The following is a 17,480-nucleotide window of genomic DNA, read 5'->3' as shown; positions in this document are numbered from 1 at the left end:
ACTACATTTCCCGAAATCCCTGAGCCCCAGTCGTAGTTGGTTTGCTGAAGGCCTGTCACCTTAACCAATAGTATGACGAGAATTTCCCTGAAAGGGCAGCAAATGGCCAATCACAGAGAAGAGGGCGGGTACTTGTGATTTCCGCTCGGAGAACTCTTTGCAACGTTTTGGAGGCTCTTCGCCGGACCGTCGAGGACGGGGAGTCATTAACCCGGGACAGAATACTCCCTCCCCAACACCCTTCCCTTCCCCCTGCCACGAATCAAATTCGTCTTTATGCAATTCTTTCCTTCCTTACGTTTTGCCTAGTTTCCACATCCTTCTTAATCAAGTGCCTGTTTCCCATCCACCTTGTCAAACACCCTCTCCTCTCCGGTAGTGTATCCGCAGCGTGAATCTCTACCTTTCCAAACTTGAGCCAGACATTTATTTGTGTCTAAGCATCCAAGCGGGACTGTGTCTGTGAAGCAGCGGAAAGGTCTGAGCAACAACTTCATCCTTCCCCTCTTTCCCCTTGCAAGAGTGGAGAAGCGTCTGGGGATTACTGAGTGGATAACCTGCATTACAGAGAGGATTGAAGGTTCTGAAACTGAGTGGCAGAGCGGTGTTTACCTCCACCCTCGCTCCTGCCCCGTCCCCACCCACCCTGGCGTGCGGGCTGCATCCTGGGGTGGTGTGTCACGGTCGGGGCAGACGCCCAGCCCTGGAGCCGTTCCCCTTTGGCAGCCGCTCCGTTCTAGCAGCTATCTGCCAAGGCCAGGCTTTAATCCTACCAAGAGTAACAGCTTCGGGAAAGAATCATTTGCCTCCCGCTCCAGGCTTGTCTCCCTTCCTAGTTTCCCATCTAAGGCCGTCCTCTTGCCACAGATATAATCGTTATCCTAGACGCTCTTTTTCAAAAACTAAATCCAAGTCAATTCAAAACAAAGCCCATCAGTAAAGCAACAACAATAATATTGTAGCCAGCAGCTAGGAGTGTGTACCTCCAAGGGCGAGAGCATAAACCCCCGCTTTAATGACCGAATTTGAAATAAAGGTTTCCTGTTCTTGATAGTCGGCAACATTTTTACTATCTCAGCTGCAGGAGAAGCAGCTGCACACTCTGACAGGGCGATTGGGGTGGGAAAAATTTAGCCACCGTCTGGGATTTTCGCAGAGGATAATTTAAGCCCAGCTCCACTCCAGCGGGGGAGGGGTGCGCGTGCGCATGCTCAGCAGCCCGCTCGGCGGAGACCCAGCTGCTGCCACCAACGCGGCCAGCGCTGTAGCCGCGGCTGCCGCCGCTGCTTTGAGCGGGCGTTGGTGCCTTGTGCCCAGGCGCGCTGTCAGGCGAGAGGAGCGGCGGCGCGGGAGCGCGGGCGGCGGCGCCTGAGGAAGGCGGCCAGGCTCTGAAGGAGCGAGGACGGGCCGGGCCGGCGGCGGAGGAGCGAGGCGGAGAGTGCGCGGACCCACCCCGGGCGCTCGGCGTGCGATGCTGGGCGGGCGGCGGCGCTGAGCTGCGGGGAGGCCGAGCGGCGGCCGCGGACGGAGAGGCGGCGCCCCCCGGGAGGAGGCGGAGGAAGAGCAGGAGCGGGAGGAAGCGCCGAGGGACTGCGGGGCCGGGGAGGGCGACGAGCGGCGGGGCCGCGGGCCATGGACGCGGCGGCGGCGGCGGCGGGGGCGAGCCGGGGCGGCGGCGCGGCGCAGAGTCAGCCCGCGGCCAGGTGAGGCTGGGCGGAGCGGGCTCGGCGCCGCCGCCACTGCTGTTCCGCCGGGCCGCGGAGCGAGGCGGCGGCGGCGGCGGCGGCTGAAGCGGCGCCACAGCAGCCGCGGCGAGCAGCGGCGGCCTCGGAGGAAGAGGGGTCGCCGCCAGCGGTTCTGCCGGCCGCTGCTCTCCTCGTCGCAGTGTTTCCTGGTTGGATTATCTTCTGCTTCTCCCCCGCTGCCTCCTTCCTCTCACACTCCCACTCTTTCCCACTCCTCCGAGTCCTCGGTCGAAGCTGCCCTCCGCCCGGGCTCGTTCGCCCCGCCCGGGGACGTACCTTGTCTCCCCTCCCGGGCTGCGCGGAAGCCCCGCCGAGACCATGAGGAAATTCAACATCAGGAAGGTGCTGGATGGCCTGACCGCCGGCTCGTCCTCGGCCTCGCAGCAGCCGCCGCCGCCTCAGCACGCGTCTGGGACCCGGGAGCCCGAGATTCAGGAAACGCTCCAGTCCGAGCACTTCCAGCTCTGCAAGGTGAACGGAGCGCGCAGCCCGCGGCAGTTGGGGTCGTAGGGGGCCGCTCGGGCTTTACGCGGGAGTGCGAGGGAACACAGCGCCGGTCATACTCATACCTCCAAGAAAGGGCTCGCGCCTCCTCTAGCAAGCGTTTTCTTGGTGGGTTGTTTTGGAGATTTGCATCATCTTACACCTTTTGGGTGATTTTTTTCTCTCCCGTTTTCACATGCAGCAATCATTTTAAGGTTGCTTCTAAAGCATTTTACTGACCTTTAATTTGTGTCGTTAATCTTACAGCTTTTATAGTCAATCATTTTAACATAATTTATCTTCGAAGTTTCCTTTGGAAACTGATGAATATCAAAAACTCAAACCTGTTCAGTAGATATTTGCTCATAACTTTTTCTTTAAATGTAGTAGGAGGCTATTTTAAAATATGAAATCCTAAGGTCCTTTTGTTATTCTGTTTGCTTAAAAAGTATAGTACTGTGGTTTTTGCCTATTAATGGCACAATCTGCCATCGCGGTCTGTAATTCAGAAAGAATGATGCAGCGAATTAATTGATCAGCTGCTCAATGAGAAATAAAAACTTGGTTTGGTATTACTACCTGCCTTCTAAATGCCATGCAATCGTATGTCAATGTTTCTTAAAAGTGTATATCTGCTTTTTTGCCCTAATGCCCTAAAATTATTAAGGATGTAATTGCAAAACACACAACTATATATTGTACTTATTTTCATTCTGTTACAGTTGCAAAATGTTGGGGATAGATGTTTGATCATTGCTTTACTGAATCCTCGATTAAATTATATGACAGCTTTTCCTTAGAAGTACTTACTTGCTTTAGCATCCACGTAATGATGAAATTATCACACTTGAAATAAAAGCATGAATTACGTTTTGACATGAATTTACAACATTTTTGAGCACTGCAAACTTAAGTAATTTGGTCTCAAACTTATAGTATAGAATATTAACAAGACTTTTTTTCTCCTTAGAATAGCAATATTACAGGAAAGCAGAAATTAAAGTGTAACATGGGATAGATTTTTTTTTGGTTTCAGGTTCTATGTGAATAATTTTGGTTAATGTAGATTTAATGTATTTTTTTAAAGCAGTAAGTGCATATACATATGTGTTTTGCCTCAATTATAATTGGTTCTAGACTCTAATGCCTCTTGACTTACCTGTTTTTAAATTTTGCTTGCTGCCTTGGTTGCTGTTATGTTACTTGCCCATCCCTAGACTGTTCGCCATGGATTTCCCTATCAACCCTCAGCCCTGGCCTTTGATCCTGTACAGAAGATCCTGGCAGTGGGTACTCAGACTGGTGCTTTGAGGCTGTATCCTTTCGTTTAATTTTATTTTCTTTTAACTTGTACTGTATCCTTTCCAGTGTTTCTGTATTGCTAATTAGTTGTTCTCCTGTTTAATTCCGAAGAAATGGTATGATCAGGTATATATTCTGTGAAATCATGTGGTGTTGGCTTTTCCTTTGATTATACATACATGTTCAGATTATATGTTGCTATGATGTTTTTTAGCTCTCAGTTTATAGTAACGATATGTATCCACATAGAGTTCTAAAGTTTTGCTATGGTTAACTACTGTCTTTACAAAGAGCTAGAAGTTTCTAGGGACATTATTTGCTTGCACTAGTGTTCTAGTGAATGGAATATGTTAAGGATGAGGTTTAAAAATAAAAGCACAGGGCACATTTTAACTGCTTTTAAAACTACTGTCCATGGTAGACATTGAACTTAGGGCCCATTTATTATTCTAATAAATTAGAAGTTTAATTTTGTTGTTTCTTATTTGTCCATCTACAAAAAACATTAGAAGACAAATATAAATTAATTTTATATTAGTAGTTATGAAGGGTTGCTATTTCTACAAGTTAGGTCATTTTCTTAGTATAAATGGGTAAGTGTACTATAGGGTTTCTCTTTTGTGGTCTGTTTGTTATGTTTATATGAAACCTATTAGGTTAGTTGTACTATGAAGTATTAGTATAAATAGAATGATTTTTCCTGATTATGCCTAAACTGTAATAGTTTTTTTATAGTGTGATTTCAAATACTCATTCTTTAAAATCATTTCTTTAGTCTAAACAATAGAGAATACTTCTCACTTCCTCTTTTAAACTTTTAACCTGAAATACAAATGTGTTTGCTTTTACAATGACATTTAACCATACTTAATGTAACTACTGTCATTTTTAAATTTAAACATAATATTTTGAAAGAAAATTCTTTGTTCAGTCATATGTATATATGCTTCCTACATTATTGAAGAAATTGGGTAGCAATAGGAAAAAAAAATCACCTAGGGGATCTCAAAACACATTGCTATTGTCAAAAACAAAAACACAGAAAACCCCAAAAAACAAAAAGGGGGAGTTTTCCCCTCATATGTTAGATTATCTGGCTCCTGAGAAGGGAGAGAAGTTTAAAGTTTAAGTGCATTTGAGCCAAACCTGTGCCTTTTATTTTACTTAAAATCTTCTAAAATCCTTATTTCAAAAAAGTAATATAGTATTATATATAGTATCAGGATATACCTCAAATTTCATTTGTGGCGCCATCTTCAAAATGCTTATAAAAGTTTCCAGATGGGTCACTGAACTGTGTTGCTAAGTGAAGTTTGCCATTCATAGAAAATACCAGTAGGGCATTCATCCCTATTAAAATGGTAAAGGCTAAATCTTAATCTGAATTTCCATGACATATATCTAAATAGCGGTCGCCCAAATATCCAGTTAATTAAGACTAGAGTAATTTTGGCTTCAATTTCTTAGGTATTTTTATTACTAAATCCAGTGATGATACCTTCTAGCTTAGGGTTCTTATTTTAATCTTGTGAAGATGGAAATAAAGTTGATTTTGTCAGTACAGATCCAAACTGCTGAGCCAAACTCTGCAATGATAAGAATAGTGTATTGTCAGATGCAGATGGACTGTTTAGAAGTAAAGCAGAATTTTTTGTTGTTTTTGTTTCCAACAAAGGAATATCAATACTGGACTAAATGAAAAAAAAAGTTGAATTAAATGAGTTATTTTTTGATTTTGCTTTTTTTTCAAATGTGTTCAATTTTCAGTTTTTCCCCACTGCAGCCCCAATTTTTCTATGGTGCATAACTTTTTTTTTTTCTCTTTCAATAGCCAATCTGCCCACTTAATAATATGATTATAAGTGACTACCACCAGCAGGGCTGATTTTATAAAACCAAGTATTTTTCTTAGACAAGACTTTTACCCCTAATGCATTTCAGTAACTAGTAAGTTGGCCCAAAGGGAAGAGTTAGAATGTTAGGCCTGATGCTAATTGTCACATAAAAACAAGGATCAGTGCCTAAAATCAATTGTATATGACTTTTTTGTTACACATTTTTTATATTTGAATACTATGTGAATGAAAGTGGACCTGTAATTATAGTTTACACTTAATACTCTAAATCTTTTTTTAGAACCTCTTACTATATTTAGAATGAAGTCAGGAAAACTACCAACTGTATTTCTACTTTCCTTTTTTGGGATTTATAAAAGTATTACAGTGTGATAAATTGGTTTGCCTACCAGTAATGCCACCTACTTAATCCTTCTGTCCAGTTTAAGTAGCAGATAAGCTTATAAACTTTGTTTAGTATGGCTTTGATTTATAGAAAATGACTAAGACTTATTTATTTATTTATTTATTTATTTATTTATTTATTTATTTATTTATTTTGAGGGGCTATATCTCATATTTATTGATCAAATGGTTGTTAACAACAATAAAATTCTGTATAGGGGACTCAATGCACAATCATTAATCAACCCCAAGCCTAATTCTGAACAGTCTCCAATCTTCTGAAGCATAACGAACAAGTTAAGACTTTTTAATTTTTATCTAATTTCTACATACATGATTTAAAATAGTAAGCTTCTTTGTTCTTTACAGAACTGGACAACTAAAATTTGTAGTTTCTGATTTCAAAGCTCCATATTGGTTTAACATGAAGACTTATTACAAGTCTATTCTATGGCCCCTGCTCTTTTATATTTTTCGTTACTGCAGCTGGTGTCTTAGTACTTTTCTTAGTTCTTGTAGACTGCAATACATTTGTCTGAGAAGGTGTCTTTGGAGAGAAATACACTTCTAGATAAAGTATTTTCTGTGGAGCAGAAAGTAGTAGATGTTTTCAAAAGTAGGACTGGGCTATTAGAATTCGAAATGCATATCCATTTTGACTGATAGGATGTTTTCCTAAATGTTGGAGGATTATATAAGTTAAAAATAAAAATTTGAGGGTTATAACAAAGAAAACTGATGAATGAGAAACTTATACCTGATAGCTAATGTTTATAGACAATAATAATGATAATCTGAGTCCTTAAATATCATCTAACCAATAATGAGGCAAGATAAATTTAATGTATTTGCTCCATAAATGTAGAGCAAATAACTGCTGATATCATTATAAACATGCCTCACAGTCAGCCTTCTCCATTTCTGCAGAAAATACGAGGTTGGAATGTACTTACCTATAGGAAGCAGGGAAGTGTAATTTTATATACCAAGTCATGTAGTGGTGATGTGATTTAATTATCTTAATTCTCTTCTTTTTACCTTGTAGCAATAGGTACAATCTTATTCTTATGAGTAATTTAGGGATCAGAACTATTAGGATAAAACAACCTGATTATTCACTGAAGGATCAGTGTTTCTAGTAATTATTCTTACCTGGACTCCTGTTTCAGTAGTGTCATTTCTTGCTTCATACTCTATTGTAACCATGGGCTACTTTGATCTTATTCTTAAGGTATTTTTGTCTAAACACAGTGAGATCATTTTGTGTATGAGTATTTCAAGGACTAAGCAGAAAAATGGAATTTTAAATTTACTGAATTTTTGTAAAAATTTGAGTTTTTATTATAATTACCCAAATTATTAACAAAGAACCTCATTTATTGTCTTCTTGACTTGTGGAAAATACATATAATAGGCAATATGCCTTGACAAGGCACAGAACTGTCCTTTAGATTGCAGTGTAATATTGCTGAATATAGGCTTACAAAGTGATTTTTGTACTTTGGAGTTCATTTAACAAGGACTTATTTAGTGTTAAGGTTAAATTTATAAATTATGGCCTGAATTCTGGTTCTTGTCTTGCCCTAAAGAATTGTGTGTTTTTGAATTAATTTTTTCTTACCTTTAAAATTAAGGTAGCAGTATTAGGTGATATCAGCAACAAACAATTCTGTGATTCCAAGTAGCTTTATATTGTTCCAGGTGAGTATTCAAAGGAATGAAAATGTGATTCTTACCTTCAAAAAGTTTCCAGTCCTAACTAAAGGATTATAACTCAATAAATGTAATTGAAAGTAGAGAATCATTTAGGGGTTTATTGGCATTACACAAAGTCAAATTACAAATAAATTCATTGAATTTGATGACATTTCCTACACATTAGTAGATACAGATTCAGAATGGCAGGGAAGGAGGAGTGGCAAAATTATTTTAGGCACACAGTGTAGACAAAAGTAGAGAGAAAGGAATTATCATAGTAGTTTAGAGGAATATTAAAGAGACTGATTGAAATAGTGATCCTAACTGAATTGGAGAGAGAAATAAGGAGCTAGTTGGTGGAGAGCCTTGAATGTTAACCTGAGTTGTCTGGATGTTGATATTCAGTGAGGAATCATTGTAGTTATATAAGATGATACCAGGAAGACAGTATGATTTTTTAGGATGATTAATGTGACATTGGTGTCATGGATGAAAAGAATAGACCAAGTAAAACTTCATAGGTTGCTGTTAGTCCATATAGGTAATAAAGTGGAACCAGAACATGTAGTAGGATGGGAGCTGGAGGAGGACTTGATGACTGCTTTGAATAAAATCAAAGAAGTAGTAACTAAAGATGATGATAAAACTTTGCAAATATTGGCACTGAGGCAGTTATGAGACAGAAATAGAAAACTTGGTAAAGAGGGTGGCAGGATAATGTTGAGTTTGGAATTAGATCATCTTTTACTCTTGCCATATTGCCATTTTGAGAAGGTAGCCTAGATTTCTTAGTTTAGCATGAGAATTTGATATGCTTTTATACTTTATTTCCTTTTGGGTTGATCCTTGGTGATTTCCTGGATTTTGTTACTGGATTGAGCTAGTTTAAAGTTTTACTTTGTCCGTTTATCATACTCGGTCAGTCTCTCAGTAGTGGTAGCATTTTGGGCTGGATGATTCTGTGGGTTTGTAGCAGCACATTGCATGCAGTTTAATATCCCTGGTTCCCACCTACTAAACCCCAGGGTTGCCTCTTCTGCCAGTGTGGCAACCCAAACTCCCCCAGCTCCCCACATTTCCAGGCACTCCTGGTTGAGAACCACTGCGTTTAGTCCATGTTCCTCACTGTTCTAATAGGACTAATAGCCCCACTGAACTCATGAAGTTAACTTCAGGTTTAGATGCAATAATGGGTATGTGTAGCTTTTATGACCATGCAAGGTTTTGGTGATACTCAATATTTGATATAAATAGAGTTTTTCTGTGGTTTTGATTTTAAGGCTCCTCATGTATTTCAACAAATATTTGCTTAGAGACAACTAGGTTCCAAGCACTGTGTAGAAAGGCCTTAATTTCATTTATTTTTGAGCTGGTGAAGTCTTTGGTGAAAGGTTTTGAGAAGTACTGTTTTTCTCTTCAAGTTTGTCTTTAAAATGGTCATGTTCTTCTCAACCTCAGGTTTGCAAAACTGCCAAATTTGATGTAGTAACATGAAAATGTGTTTCACATAGGTGAAAAATGATTGTTTAGTGACTGCACACATAAAATAGCATTAGATGTAATGTAAGATGCTATTTTATTTTATAAAACAAGTAGAATATTGGAAAAAAGATACGGAAATAAGATTTTTATTCAACATAGTTAAAACAATTAATTTGGCTAGAGGTTAACTAAATTTTTATCAGTTCTCCCTTGCAGTCCTTTTTGTTCATAGCATTCTTGTCATTTGAAATTCTAGCAGTAGAGAACAAGGACTTTAAAATACTTCCCAACCCTTGGCTCTTCATTAAAGAGGACTTAGTATAAAAGGAAGAATGAGTACTGTGTCAGCTATAGGTTGTGATTCTCAGCATGAATGGCTGCAGCAGGAAGAGGCACATTTACTTCAGAAACAGCTAGAAACAGTGTCTGCCTGGAAGCAGTTATTGGCAATGACTTTCTTGTGGAGGGAAACAAGGTGTGATACAATCTAAATGGAATAAAAAAGGGATATGTTAATTATTGAGGAATTAAGTCTGTGCTTGATAAGACTTTGTTTTTAACAAGATAGGTTTTTATTTCTATTTGACATTCTCTTTCCCATTTTCTATTTAGTATAATTTACTTAAAAAATTTTAATCCGACTTTGCTATCTTGAAGGAAAAAGGTAAAGTAATTTTGGAAGAATTACTTTATCATTAAAAGGTTTGTGTTCTAGTCTTCAGACTAATTTTGGATAAGCCAACTAAAATCTCTCAGCTTCAGTTTTCTTTCTTGTATAATGAGGAAATTGGGGTGCCTGATTTCCATGAGTCCTTCCAGCCCTAGGATCTTAGAATTTGTTTTCCTGTGGAAGATTTGGGAATGCTCTGGCCCAACTCTCTCTAGAGTGGTCATCTAATTAGTTGCTCTGAGTACCTATTAAATGGGATGATGTTTTGGACGCTATCCCACTGTGAGCACCGTTACTTTGTATCTGTTTGACTGCATTTATAATCCAAGTCAGTAGATGCACATGTGCAAACCTTTGTTTACAAAGAGAGCAGGAAAAAGCATGTAAACCTTTGTTTACAAAGAGAGCAGGAAAAAGCATCTAGTTGTTTCTAAAGTAAACTTTTTTTTTTTTTTTTAATAATTATTTTTTATTGAAGGGTAGTTGACACACAGTATTACATTACATGAGTTTCAAGTGTACAACACAGTGGTAGAACATTTATATACATAATTCTAGGTTCCAGCTATCACCCTACCAGGCTGTTACAATATCTTGACTATATTCCTTATGCTATACATTACATCCCGGTTACTAATTTATTTTACCATTGGAAGTCTGTCCTTTTTTTTTTTTTTTTTTTTTTTTTTTGTGAGGGCATCTCTCATATTTATTGATCAAATGGTTGTTAACGACAATAAAATTCTGTATAGGGGAGTCAATTCTCAATGCACAATCATTATTCCACCCCAAGCCTAATTTTTGTCAGTCTCCAATCTTCTGAGGCATAACAAACAAGTTCTTACATGTAGAACAAATTCTTACATAATGAATAAGTTACATAGTGAACAGTACAAGGGCAGTCATCACAGAAACTTTCGGTTTTGCTCATGCGTTATGAACTATAAACAGTCAGTTCAAATATGAATACTCATTTGGTTTTTATACTTGATTTATATGTGGATACCACATTTCTCTCTTTATTATTATTATTTTTAATAAAATGCTGAAGTGGTAGGTAGATACAAGATAAAGGTAGAAAACATAGTTTAGTGTTGTAAGAGAGCACATGTAGATGATCAGGTGTGTGCCTGTAGACTATGTGTTAATCCAAGCTAGACCAGGGCAATAAAACATCCACGTATGCAGAAGATTTCTCTCAGAGCGGGGGGGTGAGGTTCTAAGCCTCACCTCTGTTGATCCCCAATTTCTCACCTGATGGCCCCCCTGCGACTGTGCCTGTCTTAGGTTGTTCCTCCCTTGAGGAATCTTACCCGTCTCTGGCTAACCAGTCATCTTCCGGGGCCATACAGGGAAATGTGAAGTTGGTGAGAGAGAAGCCTTATTGTTTGAAAAAGTTAGCTTTTTACTTCTTTGCATATTTATGCCCTGTGGCTTCTATGCCCAGCATTTGTCTTGAGGTATCTTTACCACTTGGAAGAATTATGATACTCGGTAAATTTGATATGAGGCACGAATTCTAAGGGTTGTAATTAGGAAGGAAGAAGAAAAGCTATAGAAGTAGCAGGCGGAAGAAAACATGGGAAGATTGATTATTTCTTTGATATATCTTCTTGTAGAGTAACTTCAGCATGTATAGGTTTTAAGCTACTACTTAAATTGCACACACACATTAACATAATAGGAGTATAGTTACATAACCAAAGCATATCTGTAATTACCAGCCATCTGCAGTGAAACCAAGAAAACCAGTTAGGCACCTTAGGCATTTGTGAAAACTTATCTATGATATGGTGGATATTGTCCAACTGAACTAGAACAGTCTGAGAGAAATCAGACAAATTAAAACAACCCATTCCTGGGGACTGTTCACATGCCATATGTTCTTTTAACAGTAAATAGTTTTTAGTTGTAAGACTTTGGAGCGCTACAATTTGTACTTCTCCAAATTCTTGGTTGAGTTCCAACAGTATAGATCCAGTCCAATTTTGTTGTTTTACTGTATGCACAGGCCAGCTTAGATATCTCCTTCCTCATTCCCATGGCAAGTCCAGGAACTGGTGGGATGCGTGCATCTACAGCTGTAGCAGTGCGAGGATCTTTGTTGGGGTTTTTTGATGATCATCTTCTGGCATGAGTCTTCCAGAGAGTGCAGATGTTGGAAGTTCTTTTTCATATCGTATCTTAGTTCATTTTCGGGGTAGCCCAATTAGGCTTTGATCCTCTGTATAAACACAAACAGACCCTTTGCCTACACTTTTATATGCCCTTTATACCCTTGTGTAGAACTCGTTGGAGGTTACCACACAGGAACTGCCCTTTTTTTTTTTTTTTTTGCTATCACTAATCTACACTTACATGACGAATATTATGTTTACTAGGCTCTCCCCTATACCAGGTCTCCCCTATAAACCCCTTTACAGTCACTGTCCATCAGCATAGCAAAATGTTGTAGAATCACTACTTGCCTTCTCTGTGTTGTACAGCCCTCCCTTTTCTCCTACCCCCCCATGCATGTTAATCTTAATACCCCCCTACTTCTCCCCCCCTTATCCCTCCCTACCCACACATCCTCCCCAGTCCCTTTCCCTTTGGTACCTGTTAGTCCATTCTTGAGTTCTGTGATTCTGCTGCTGTTTTGTTCCTTCAGTTTTTCCTTTGTTCTTATATTCCACAGATAAGTGAAATCATTTGGTATTTCTCTTTCTCCGCTTGGCTTGTTTCACTGAGCATAATACCCTCCAGCTCCATCCATGTTGCTGCAAATGATTGGATTTGCCCTTTTCTTATAGCTGAGTAGTATTCCATTGTGTATATGTACCACATCTTCTTTGTCCATTCATCTATTGATGGACATTTAGGTTGCTTCCAATTCTTGGCTATTGTAAATAGTGCTGCGATAAACATAGGGGTGCATCTGTCTTTCTCAAACTTGATTGCTGCATTCTTAGGGTAAATTCCTAGGAGTGCAATTCCTGGGTCAAATGGTAAGTCTGTTTTGAGCATTTTGATGTACCTCCATACTGCTTTCCACAATGGTTGAACTAACTTACATTCCCACCAGCAGTGTAGGAGGGTTCCCCTTTCTCCACAGCCTCGCCAACATTTGTTGTTGTTTGTCTTTTGGATGGCAGCCATCCTTACTGGTGTGAGGTGATACCTCATTGTAGTTTTAATTTGCATTTCTCTGATAATTAGCGATGTGGAGCATCTTTTCATGTGTCTGTTGGCCATCTGTATTTCTTTTTTGGAGAACTGTCTGTTCAGTTCCTCTGCCCATTTTTTAATTGGGTTATTTGTTTTTTGTTTGTTGAGGCGTGAGAGCTCCTTATATATTCTGGACGTCAAGCCTTTATCGGATGTGTCATTTTCAAATATATTCTCCCATACTGTAGGTGTCCTTCTTGTTCTATTGATGGTGTCTTTTGCTGTACAGAAGCTTTTCAGCTTAATATAGTCCCACTTACTCATTTTTGCTGTTGTTTTCCTTGCCCGGGGAGATATGTTCAAGAAGAGGTCACTCATGTTTATGTCTAAGAGGTTTTCGCCTATGTTTTCTTCCAAGAGTTTAATGGTTTCATGGCTTACATTCAGGTCTTTGATCCATTTTGAGTTTACTTTTGTATATGGGGTTAGACAATGGTCCAGTTTCATTCTCCTACATGTAGCTGTCCAGTTTTGCCAGCACCATCTGTTGAAGAGACTGTCATTTCGCCATTGTATGTCCATGGCTCCTTTATCAAATATTAATTGACCATATATGTCTGGGTTAATGTCTGGATTCTCTAGTCTGTTCCATTGATCTGTGGCTCTGCTCTTGTGCCAGTACCAAATTGTCTTGATTACTATGGCTTTATAGTAGAGCTTGAAGTTGGGGAGTGAGATCCCCCCTACTTTATTCTTCTTTCTCAGGATTGCTTTGGCTATTCGGGGTCTTTGGTGTTTCCATATGAATTTTTGAATTATTTGTTCCAGTTCATTGAAGAATGTTGCTGGTAGTTTCATAGGGATTGCATCAAATCTGTATATTGCTTTGGGCAGGATGGCCATTTTAACGATATTAATTCTTCCTAGCCACGAGCATGGGATGAGTTTCCATCTGTTAGTGTCCCCTTTAATTTCTCTTAAGAGTGACTTGTAGTTTTCAGAGTATAAGTCTTTCACTTCTTTGGTTAGGTTTATTCCTAGGTATTTTATTTTTTTTGATGCAATTGTGAATGGAGTTGTTTTCCTGATTTCTCTCTCTGTTGGTTCATTGTTAGTATATAGGAAAGCCACAGATTTCTGTGTGTTGATTTTGTATCCTGCAACTTTGCTGTATTCCGATATCAGTTCTAGTAATTTTGGGGTGGAGTCTTTAGGGTTTTTTATGTACAGTATCATGTCATCTGCAAATAGTGACAGTTTAACTTCTTCTTTACCAATCTGGATTCCTTGTATTTCTTTATTTTGTCTGATTGCCGTGGCTAGGACCTCCAGTACTATGTTAAATAACAGTGGAGAGAGTGGGCATCCCTGTCTAGTTCCCGATCTCAGAGGAAATGCTTTCAGCTTCTCGCTGTTCAATATAATGTTGGCTGTGGGTTTATCATAGATGGCCTTTATTATGTTGAGGTACTTGCCCTCTATTCCCATTTTGCTGAGAGTTTTTAACATGAATGGATGTTGAACTTTGTCAAATGCTTTTTCAGCATCTATGGAGATGATCATGTGGTTTTTGTCTTTCTTTTTGTTGATGTGGTGGATGATGTTGATGGACTTTCGAATGTTGTACCATCCTTGCATCCCTGGAATGAATCCCACTTGGTCATGGTGTATGATCCTTTTGATGTATTTTTGAATTCGGTTTGCTAATATTTTGTTGAGTATTTTTGCATCTACGTTCATCAGGGATATTGGTCTGTAGTTTTCTTTTTTGGTGGGGTCTTTGCCTGGTTTTGGTATTAGGGTGATGTTAGCTTCATAGAATGAGTTTGGGAGTATCCCCTCCTCCTCTATTTTTTGGAAAACTTTAAGGAGAATGGGTATTATGTCTTCCCTGTATGTCTGATAAAATTCCGAGGTAAATCCATCTGGCCCGGGGATTTTGTTCTTTGGTAGTTTTTTGATTACCTCTTCAATTTCGTTGCTGGTAATTGGTCTGTTTAGATTTTCTGTTTCTTCCTGGGTCAATCTTGGAAGGTTATATTTTTCTAGGAAGTTGTCCATTTCTCCTAGGTTTCCCAGCTTGTTAGCATATAGGTTTTCATAGTATTCTCCAATAATTCTTTGCATTTCCGTGGGGTCCGTCGTGATTTTTCCTTTCTCGTTTCTGATACTGTTGATTTGTGTTGATTCTCTTTTCTTCTTAATAAGTCTGGCTAGAGGCTTATCTATTTTGTTTATTTTCTCGAAGAACCAGCTCTTGGTTTCATTGATTTTTGCTATTGTTTTATTCTTCTCAATTTTATTTATTTCTTCTCTGAACTTTATTATGTCCCTCCTTCTGCTGACCTTAGGCCTCATCTGTTCTTCTTTTTCCAATTTCGATAATTGTGACATTAGACCATTCATTTGGGATTGCTCTTCCTTTTTTAAATATGCTTGGATTGCTATATACTTTCCTCTTAAGACTGCTTTTGCTGTGTCCCACAGAAGTTGGGGCTTAGTGTTGTTGTTGTCATTTGTTTCCATATATTGCTGGATCTCCATTTTGATTTGGTCATTGATCCATTGATTATTTAGGAGCGTGTTGTTAAGCCTCCATGTGTTTGTGAGCCTCTTTGCTTTCTTTGTACAGTTTATTTCTAGTTTTATGCCTTTGTGGTCTGAAAAGTTGGTTGGTAGGATTTCAATCTTTTGGAATTTTCTGAGGCTCTTTTTGTGGCCTAGTATGTGGTCTATTCTGGAGAATGTTCCATGTGCACTTGAGAAGAATGTATATCCCGCTGCTTTTGGATGTAGAGTTCTATAGATGTCTATTAGGTCCATCTGCTCTACTGTGTTGTTCAGTGCTTCCGTGTCCTTACTTATTTTCTGCCCAGTGGATCTATCCTTTGGGGTGAGTGGTGTGTTGAAGTCTCCTAGAATGAATGCATTGCAGTCTATATCCCCCTTTAGTTCTGTTAGTATTTGTTTCACATATGCTGGTGCTCCTGTGTTGGGTGCATATATATTTAGAATGGTTATATCCTCTTGTTTGACTGAGCCCTTTATCATTATGTAGTGTCCTTCTTTATCTCTTGTTACTTTCTTTGTTTTGAAGTCTATTTTGTCTGATATTAGTACTGCAACCCCTGCTTTCTTCTCACTGTTGTTTGCTTGAAATATGTTTTTCCATCCCTTGACTTTTAGTCTGTACATGTCTTTGGGTTTGAGGTGAGTTTCTTGTAAGCAGCATATAGATGGGTCTTGCTTTTTTATCCATTCTGTTACTCTGTGTCTTTTGATTGGTGCATTCAACCCATTAACATTTAGGGTGACTATTGAAAGATATGTACTTATTGCCATTGCAGGCTTTAAATTCGTGGTTACCAAAGGTTCAAGGTTAGCCTCTTTAGTATCTTACTGCCTAACTGAGCTCGCTTATTGAGCTGTTATATACACTGTCTGGAGATTCTTTTCTTCTCTCCCTTCTTGTTCCTCCTCCTCGATTCTTCATATGTTGGGTGTTTTGTGCTGTGCTCTTTCTAGGAGTGCTCCCATCTAGAGCAGTCCCTGTAAGATGTTCTGTAGAGGTGGTTTGTGGAAAGCAAATTCCCTCAGCTTTTGTTTGTCTGGGAATTGTTTAATCCCACCGTCATATTTGAATGATAGTCGTGCTGGATACAGTATCCTTGGTTCAAGGCCCTTCTGTTTCATTGTATTAAATATATCATGCCATTCTCTTCTGGCCTGTAGGGTTTCTGTTGAGAAATCTGACGTTAGCCTGATGGGTTTCCCTTTATAGGTGACCTTTTTCTCTCTAGCTGCCTTTAACACTCTTTCCTTGTCCTTGATCTTTGCCATTTTAATTATTATGTGTCTTGGTGTTGCCCTTCTTGGATCCTTTCTGTTGGGGGTTCTGTGTATTTCCGTGGTCTGTTCGATTACTTCCTCCCCCAGTGTGGGGAAGTTTTCAGCAATTATTTCTTCTAAGATACTTTCCATCTCTTTGCCTCTCTCTTCTTCTTCTGGGACCCCTATAATATGGATATTGCTCCTTTTAGATTGGTCACACAGTTCTCTTAATATTGTTTCATTCCTGGAGATCCTTTTGTCTCTCTCTATGTCAGCTTCTATGTGTTCCTGTTCTCTGATTTCAATTCCATCAATGGCCTCTTGCATTCTATCCATTCTGCTTATAAACCCTTCCAGAGTTTGTTTCATTTCTGCGATCTCCTTTCTGGCATCTGTGATCTCTTTCCGGACTTCATCCCATTTTTCTTGCGTATTTCTCTGCATCTCTGTCAGCATGTTTATGATTCTTATTTTGAATTCTTTGTCAGGAAGACTGGTTAGGTCTGTCTCCTTCTCTGGTGTTGTCTCTGTGATCTTTGTCTGCCTGTAGCTTTGCCTTTTCATGGTGATAGGAATAGTCTGCAGAACTGGGACGAGTGACGGCTGGAAGGACTTCCTTTCTTGTTGGTTTGTGGCCCTCCTCTCCTGGGAGAACAGCGGCCTCTAGTGGCTTGTGCTGCGCAGCTGCGCGCAGACAGGGTTTCTGCTTCCTGCCCGGCTGCTGTGGAGTTAATCTCCGCTGTTGCTGTGGGCGTGGCCTGGCTCGGGCAGCTACTCCAAAATGGTGGAGTCGCGTTGGAGCAGGAGCTGCTGGGAGGCTATTTATCTCCGTAAGGGGCCTCCCTGCTCCCTGCAGCCCAGGGGTTAGGGTGCCCTGAGATC

The 17,480-nt window shown here is 39.7% G+C and overlaps 1 protein-coding gene across 6 annotated transcripts in view; it reads left to right on the top strand.

The window, feature by feature from the left end:
• The first annotated feature begins 1,697 nt into the window (after window positions 1-1,697).
• Window positions 1,698-17,480, top strand: part of STXBP5 (syntaxin binding protein 5) — a 176,759-nt gene continuing 160,976 nt past the window's right edge. For all 6 annotated transcript variants that reach the window (XM_036906916.2, XM_036906914.2, XM_036906912.2 and 3 more), the window contains exons 1-2: window positions 1,698-2,216; window positions 3,446-3,543. In XM_036906916.2, coding sequence (XP_036762811.1) covers window positions 2,064-2,216; window positions 3,446-3,543 — 251 coding nt within the window. In that variant the 5' untranslated portion in view covers window positions 1,698-2,063. The remainder of the gene's footprint in view (window positions 2,217-3,445; window positions 3,544-17,480) is intronic.

Source organism: Manis pentadactyla, chromosome 12, assembly GCF_030020395.1.
Source record: "Manis pentadactyla isolate mManPen7 chromosome 12, mManPen7.hap1, whole genome shotgun sequence".
Classification (NCBI taxonomy): Eukaryota; Metazoa; Chordata; class Mammalia; order Pholidota; family Manidae; genus Manis; species Manis pentadactyla.
The sequence above is the reverse complement of the archived record's forward strand: the minus strand, read 5'-3'. Positions and strand labels throughout refer to the sequence as shown.